General features: G+C 34.3%; 1 protein-coding gene across 1 annotated transcript in view; it reads left to right on the top strand.

The window, feature by feature from the left end:
- Positions 1-8,143, top strand: part of LOC111083023 — a 15,319-nt gene that overhangs the window by 5,118 nt on the left and 2,058 nt on the right. The window contains exons 3-6 of the mRNA XM_022394644.1: positions 923-1,066; positions 2,613-2,724; positions 5,540-5,727; positions 6,377-6,561. Coding sequence (XP_022250352.1) covers positions 2,660-2,724; positions 5,540-5,727; positions 6,377-6,561 — 438 coding nt within the window. The 5' untranslated portion in view covers positions 923-1,066; positions 2,613-2,659. The remainder of the gene's footprint in view (positions 1-922; positions 1,067-2,612; positions 2,725-5,539; positions 5,728-6,376; positions 6,562-8,143) is intronic.

Genomic DNA, 8,143 nt, shown 5'->3' with positions numbered 1-8,143 from the left:
GGTTATTCTATAGGTTCCCAGATTTATCTCTACGTTTACACGAGTTTTATTTAATTTTGAACACAGTGGTTATTCTATAGGTTCCCAGATTTATCTCTACGTTTACACGAGTTTTATTTAATTTTGAACACAGTGGTTATTCTATAGGTTCCCAGATTTATCTCTACGTTTACACGAGTTTTATTTCATTTTGAACACAGTTGTTATTCTATAGGTTTCCAGATTTATCTCTACTTTTACACGAGTTTTATTCAATTTTGAACACAGTAGTTATTCTATAGGTTCCCAGATTTATCTCTACTTTTACACGAGTTTTATTTCATTTTGAACACAGTGGTTATTCTATAGGCTCCCAGATTTATCTCTACGTTTACACGAGTTTTATTTAATTTTGAACACAGTTGTTATTCTATAGGTTCCCAGATTTATCTCTACTTTTACACGAGTTTTATTTAATTTTGAACACAGTTGTTATTTTATAGGTTCCCAGATTTATCTCTACTTTTACACGAGTTTTATTTCATTTTGAACACAGTGTTATTCTATAGGTTCCCAGATTTATCTCTACTTTTACACGAGTTTTATTTCATTTTGAACACAGTGGTTATTCTATAGCTTTCCAGATTTTTTTTTTTTGAGTTATTCAGTTTTTTATTACAATTCAATTTGATTATTTTTTCTATGGCTAGCAACGATCAATAATTCTTACTCTTGAACCAGTGAGTGAACCGTACTGAACACCTTGTGTGCTAGGTTATTCTGACTTATAAGTTAATGGAAACAACTATATTATTTCAGTGTTTTCGCAGTAACAAAACTTGACACAGATGTAGACATAGTACAAAATATGCCTTTAGAACTTAAGTAGTGCATTTTCTACGCATATATGTATGTATATATTTATTTATTTATAAACGTATAGCTGTAAAATTATGGAGGAGCTGTAAGTATAGTGAATCCTGTACCTTTTACGATGAGAACGCCATCTGTAATGAAGATGGAGAATGTCGGTGTGAGGATGGGTTTCGGAATCATATCGTAGACGGAGAAGAACAGTGCGTTCATGGTGAGTATAAGAATTATTCATGACTGTTTCTTTAAGAGCCTCAAAACTACACATACTACGTTCATTACAAATCTGCGCAGATGGTAATTAATGTTACTTTTATAAATTAATGCTCGTCTATCGCTAAAGCTGTTTATGTTTCGGTTTGCCTGTTTTTGATTTGTGTGTCGATCTATCGATTGAATCTGGTAGAAACATCCTACAGGCTGTTTCATCTTATAAATACTAACCCTAACTGTTAAAAAAAGAACTCTGGTGAACAATTAGTCTCAGTATACGACGAGAGAAAAAAAAGCGACAACAGAAACTTATTTTCGTAAATTCATCTCTTCGTTAGAAAACAGAGAAATGGAAAAATTTGATCATTTCATAAATTTGACTATAAATAAAGATAGTAATACGGATTTATAAATGAATCTAACTAATCCATCTGTTCGCCTTGGAACAATATACATTTCTAAAATATAAACAATGGAGTAAATTCAGATGAATGTATATAAAAAATATGTATAATATTTACTGAGAATTGATCAGTGTTCTAATGTGTATAACATTTACTGAGAATTAGCTACGGTGTACTTGGTCAGTGTTCTAATATGTATAACATTTACTGAGAATTAGCTACGGTGTACTTGGTCAGTGTTCTAATATGTATAACATTTACTGAGAATTAGCTACGGTATACTTTGTCAGTGTTCCAATATGTATAACATTTACTGAGAATTAGGTACGGTATAATTGGTCAGTGTTCTAATATGTATAACATTTACTGAGAATTAGCTACGGTGTATTTGGTCAGTGTTCTAATATGTATAACATTTACTGAGAATTAGGTACGGTGTACTTGGTCAGTGTTCTAATCTATTAAAACATTTACTGAGAATTAGCTACGGTGTACTTGGTCAGTGTTCTAAACTATTAAAACATTTCTCAACTTTATACTTTATAATCTGCCAATTTTTTAATCATTTTCAAAACTTAGTTCTTCCATACTTATATCTGAAAAACAACAACAACAACAATATTATCATTTTGTTTGTGATACATATAGAATCCTAGAGACCATAAAAATCTATTAAAATAATGAGTTAGAGAGATGGCCCGGCATGGCCAGGTGGTTAGGGCGCTTGACTCGCCATCTGAGGGTCGCGGGTCCGAATCCCCGTCCCACCAAACATGCCCACCCTTTCAGCCGTGAGGGCGTTATTATGTGGCGGTCAATCCCACTATTCGTTGGTAAAATAGTAGCCCAAGAGTTGGCGGTGGGTGGTGATGACTAGCTGCCTTCCCTCTAATTTTTTACTGCTAAATAAAGGATGGCTAGCGCAAATAGCCCTCGTGTAGCTTTGCGTGAAATCCAAAAATAAACAAATAAATTTAGAGATATGCAGTTCGATACCATTCAGCATGTACTGATCGCCACTAGATGGCGCATTGCTTGGCAATTATATTAAATAGATAAACCATTAATGCAAAACCGAAAAATATATATATATATATATATAACAGACAATTCTGAGAAATACATTTAAGTGGTGTTTTACAGATGGAAGGAGCGGGATCTTGGAAAATTCCGACATCATTACCGTTATCATGGTGGTCTCTGGAGTAATGATCGGGACTGCCCTTTTCTGTCTAGTTCTTAGACTTTTCAGCAGGTAAGTTATAAAAGTGGCCATTACGTTTTTCTTTTTCCGTTTTTTTTACATCTTTAGCAGTTAAAGTAAAGGAATTCATCTTCTTCTTTAACATCTTCCCACACGAATTACTACCGAACTTTTGAAACTTAACTATCTTCGTCTTTCTTATTGTTTTATTTACTGGAGTAAGTCCGAAAACTATGCTGTCATGATAGCCTCTGTCCTTTCCTTTAGAAGTAAACCTTAAAACTTAACCTCACAGGAATTCCCATTGTTTTTAAGCACCTTTTTCCAGACAAGTCTTAAAAATGGCTCTCAGTATGTATGTGGTTCTGGATGAGACTTGTTTTTTGTTTCTAACAAACAAGCTTTGAAACTAATAACTTTATAAAGGTATATTTTTTCTTAACTGTTTTATATATATATAACTTCATAAAAGTATGTTTTTCTTCTCTTTTATACACACACATATATATATATATAAATCTTTTAACACGAGTGAAAACTGGACTTAATGATATCAGTGTTTTTCTTATTTCCATACTCTTTAGTATAAACTTAAAGGCCCGGCATGGCCAGGTGGTTACGGCACTCGACTCGGAATCTGAGGGTGGCGGGTTCGAATCCTCGTCACACCAAACATGCTCGCCCTTTCAGCCGTGGGGGTGTTATAATGTGACGGTCAATCCCACTATTCGTTGATAAAAGAGTAGCCCAAGAGTTGGCGGTGGGTGGTGATGACTAGCTGCCTTCCCTCTAGTCTTATCACTGCTAAATTAGGGACGGCTAGCGCAGATAGCCCTCGTGTAGCTTTGCGCGAAATTCAAAAACAAACAAACAAACATAAACTTAAAAGTAATAATAATTACGATCGTCTTTACTTTATTTTACCACGCGCTTTACCACATAAGGTTTAGTTTTGATCCTTAAAAGATTTTCTTCCCTATTGTTGTTTAAACTTTACAGCACAACAAAGTCGTTCTTTTTTGGATGTTGTTGCATAAAAGAGATGAAAATGGTATATTATCTTGGGAAAAACTTCCTTATCTTTAAGAGAAGTTGTAATATTACCTAATTTATATTTTATATTTATTCGGTAATTTGTGTTTTCATAGTTTCGTTTTTAAGCTCAGGTTTTGTTAGGTTTGTTGTAAAGAGCAAAGCTACACAATGGGCTATTTATTTTGTGCCCGCCACAGGTATCGAAACCCAGATTTTAGAGTTATAAGCCTTCAGACTTATCAGTGAGCCCCTGTAGGAGACTTTGAGCTCAGTTATTCATTTCGCTTTTCTAAGACGTAATCATTCAATTACTACGCAATTAAAAGATAAAGGTAAATGTATTTTCCTGCTAAAATTAAATTATTTTTTTAATTAAATACACTCTTGTTAAAAATATCAAAGTTTAGGCTTTTCCTAAATATACTACTTTGTAAGCAGTTCGGCGAATATTTCGTGTTAAACTTAAATACTAAAACATTTGCGCAATTTTTCTCTTTATAAAAAGAACGGTTAATTCTATTAAGATCTATAATAACATTTGTAAAGAAAAGCGTAGCCCAAGACAGACGCATTCTCATTTACCTTTGTATTGATTTTGCTCATTCAGACTTTATGTCATATATATATATAAAGCTACGAAATAAAAATTGTTAAAACATACGGCAATAATGGAAAAACTGGGAGATTTTAAAGGCTTTAGCAATGCTAAGCCTACTTTGATCAGGTTATATTGGTTACATCACACTTACATAAAAATACGTATATTTTTATGGAATTTATGTGTTCGCAATTTCCCGCGAAGGCTATCTGCGCTAACCGTTCCTAACTTAGAAGTGATATACTAGAGAGGAAGGTAGCTAGTCAACACTACCATCCGCCAGTTTTTGGGCTACTCTTTTACCAACGAAAAGTGGGATTGAGCGTCACCTTATAACGCTCCTCACAATTGAAAGGGCGAGCATGGTCGGTGATAGGATTCGAAATCGCGATCCTTAAATTGCGATTTGTGTGCCCTAACCACTAAGCCATGCTAGGTCACGTATATGTTAAGATATTAATTTTGTACAAGGTTTTTAGGTAGCTTTGAAGTGCTGAGTTTATTTCAAGATCTTTTTTTCAATATCATCTTCGGTACGATGACCGTCTTATTTTCTTGGAGAGTCAAAATGTTTGCACAGGACCAGCATAAAAAAAATATAATTAGCTTCACTATTTTTCGTTCTAACAAAAGTAAGAATTGTGGAAAAATTTTATTACGTCCATAAAACGTTTTATTATGATAGCATGTTAGAAAAAGCATCCTAATCGAAGAGTGGGATTGACTGTCACATTATAACGCTCCCATGGCTGAAAGGGCGAGCATGTTTGATCATGGAATTCGAACCTGTGATCCGCAGGTTGCGAGCCAATCGCCCAACCACCAGGTCATGCTAGGCCCAGACTTTCAAATAGACAGATCGAGTACGTAGGTTTGTCTTCAATCTATCTTATTGACGTACTGCACTGCTCAGTTTTTTTTATCTTACTGACGCGTCAGTAAGATAAAACTGAGCAGTACGGTACGTCAGTAAGATAAAACTGAGCAGTACGGTGCGTCAGTAAGATAAAAACTGAGCAGTACGGTATACCGTACTGCTCACTTTTTTGTTGTTTATTCTTGAATAAGTTATATAAAAACTCGAAAATCGATAAAGTACAATAACTGGAAATATCGATAAAGATAATATTTTAATAAATAACCAGTAGAGATTGAAGGAATAATCAACACACTATTATCATTTTTATAAATAAGTTTGATTATGACGATATATATATATATATATCTTTGCAGAGCGAGATTCGGTAGAAATAGGGCAAGATTTGGTAACGCAGCAGCGCCCTCTGTAGTCTTGACTGGAATGGAGGTACCACTTTCAGTACCACATTCACGTCGACCATCAAGATGCAGCAGCTGTAATGAACAACTTCCACGGTCAAGAAGGGCAAGCTATTCTATGCTAGCGCCCCCTATGTCTTCAGGTAAGCTCAACATTTTAATTATTGATATTAATACTAACTTATCTACAATTATAATTCATATAATTCGTTTTAGACGTCGTTTTCTCAATAGATTTGGAAATAGAGAAAACTCGCTATTTTCTATAGGAAGAAATTTATTTTGAAACTGATCGATCAATATGTCCGGAATAAAAACTGTGAGACTAATTGCATAAAAATAGCCAAACAATGATGGGTTCTAAGAGAAACCGAGTGTTTATTTGGTTTTTCGTAAAGATAGATGACTTCTCAATCTCTGTTTTCTAAAGGTGGTATGGCAATGAATCTAACCATCAGTAAACATCTGTTGATTAAACTTGAAACAATAAGAGTTTCATGACGTTGTTCGAACAAAATACTGAAACTCAGACAAAACTCGTTGTTTGGGGATTTTAAGGTGTTTCACAAAGTATTAAGTTTGTTTGTTTGTATTTAAGCACAAAGCTACACAATGGGCTTTCTGTGCTCTGCCCACAACGGGTATCGAAACCCGCTTTCTAGTGATGGAAGTCCGCAGAATACCGCTGTGCCACTGGGGGGCTTCCCAAAGTAGAAGGCTAAAACCGAAAATAAATCTTGTCTTTTGGGGATTTTAAGGTATTATAATTTTCTTTTGTTTCACTTTTAACAGGGTCCCGTCGAGCAAGCTCTGTTTCCCAGGCATCAGTGCGAAGTCAGGTGACTTCTTTTCATAGCCAAACACCACTTGAAAGTAATCGTGATCCGGTTAGACGTACTTTTTCATCACCAGTAGATGCGACAACATCAAAGTACGATCATCTTGATCTCAAGACCGCAGAAGATGCAGGAAGAACGGTAATAACAGCTTAATGGTTCAGGGAGTTGTTGAGGAATAACATGTAGTTTTCTGAATACAATCAACGCTATCAATACTGTATAACGTAAGACAGAAAATATACATATATATATATATATATTTCAGGAAAACATTCCATCCCAGACTTGGTAAGGATACACAAATTTGTCTTTTACATTGTAGAGATAATCATTAATGTAGTGTGACTAACGTAGTGTGATTGGTGTAGTGTGATTGACGTAGTGTGATTAACGTAGTGTGATTGGTGTAGTGTGATTGACGTAGTATGATCGATGTAGAGTGATTGGTGTAGTGTGATTGACGTAGTGTGATCGATGTAGTGTGACTGACGTAATGTGATTGACGTAGTGTGATCGATGTAGTGTGACTGACGTAATGTGATTGACGTAGTGTGATCGATGTAGTGTGACTGAAGTATTTTGATTGACGTAATGTGAACACGAGTTAATTTACTCTATTTTCTTAGAAGTAAACACGAGTTAGCTTACCCTATTTTCTTAGAAATGAACACAACTTAACTTACTTCACTTTCTTAGAAATAAACACGACTTAACTTACTTCACTTTCTTAGAAATAAACACGACTTAACTTACCCTAATTTCTTAGAAGTAAACACGACTTAACTTACATCACTTTCTTAGAAGTAAACACGACTTAACTTACCTCACTTTCTTAGAAATAAACACGACTTAACTTACCCTAATTTCTTAGAAGTAAACACGACTTAACTTACTTCACTTTCTTAGAAATAAACACGACTTAACTTACTTCACTTTCTTAGAAATAAACACGACTTAACTTACCCTAATTTCTTAGAAGTAAACACGACTTAACTTACTTCACTTTCTTAGAAGTAAACACGACTTAACTTACATCACTTTCTTAGAAATAAACACGACTTAACTTACTTCACTTTCTGAGAAGTAAACTTGAGTTAATTCACCTTCTAATTTAAATAGCACAACACAATAAAAACAAAATGCTGTGCAAGTGGAGATGTCGATTTCCAGGCTGAACTAAGATCACTAACCTTATAAATGATAGTATATATATTATTTTATTCTCAATAAGAAAGCTAAATATACTCGCGAAACTTCAATCTTGTACTTGTACAAATTATTGAATAGTTTTTAACTACATTTCTTTGTAGCAGTTCAGTTTATGAGATAAATTTTGTTTAACCACAAAGCAACATAATGGGGCTTACCGTCTCTGTACATTGATGAGAATCAAACCCCGGATTATAGCGTCGTAAGTTCATAAACTTACCGCTGATTCGCCGGGGTACGATAGACAGATTGAAGATAAATAACAAACACTGTGACTTAAACAGAACCGTCCGGATAGTACACTACATTTTAAAGTTTCTTTTTGAACAAATAAAAAAACATACTCCAATGTATTTCGAGTGATTCGATTTTTACTTCGGTTTTGTGTTTTCTTATGTATTTGTGACGTAAGCATGTTCTCTGATACTGTGTGGTGATTGAGAAATTACCTCTACCAAAAAACTGTATATATATATATATATATATATATATAAGGTCACGTGTCAATCTT

Source organism: Limulus polyphemus, unplaced genomic scaffold (genome assembly GCF_000517525.1).
Source record: "Limulus polyphemus unplaced genomic scaffold, Limulus_polyphemus-2.1.2 Scaffold2320, whole genome shotgun sequence".
Lineage (NCBI taxonomy): Eukaryota > Metazoa > Arthropoda > Merostomata > Xiphosura > Limulidae > Limulus > Limulus polyphemus.
Note: the sequence above shows the minus strand (reverse complement) of the source record. Positions and strands in the feature narration are given on the sequence as shown.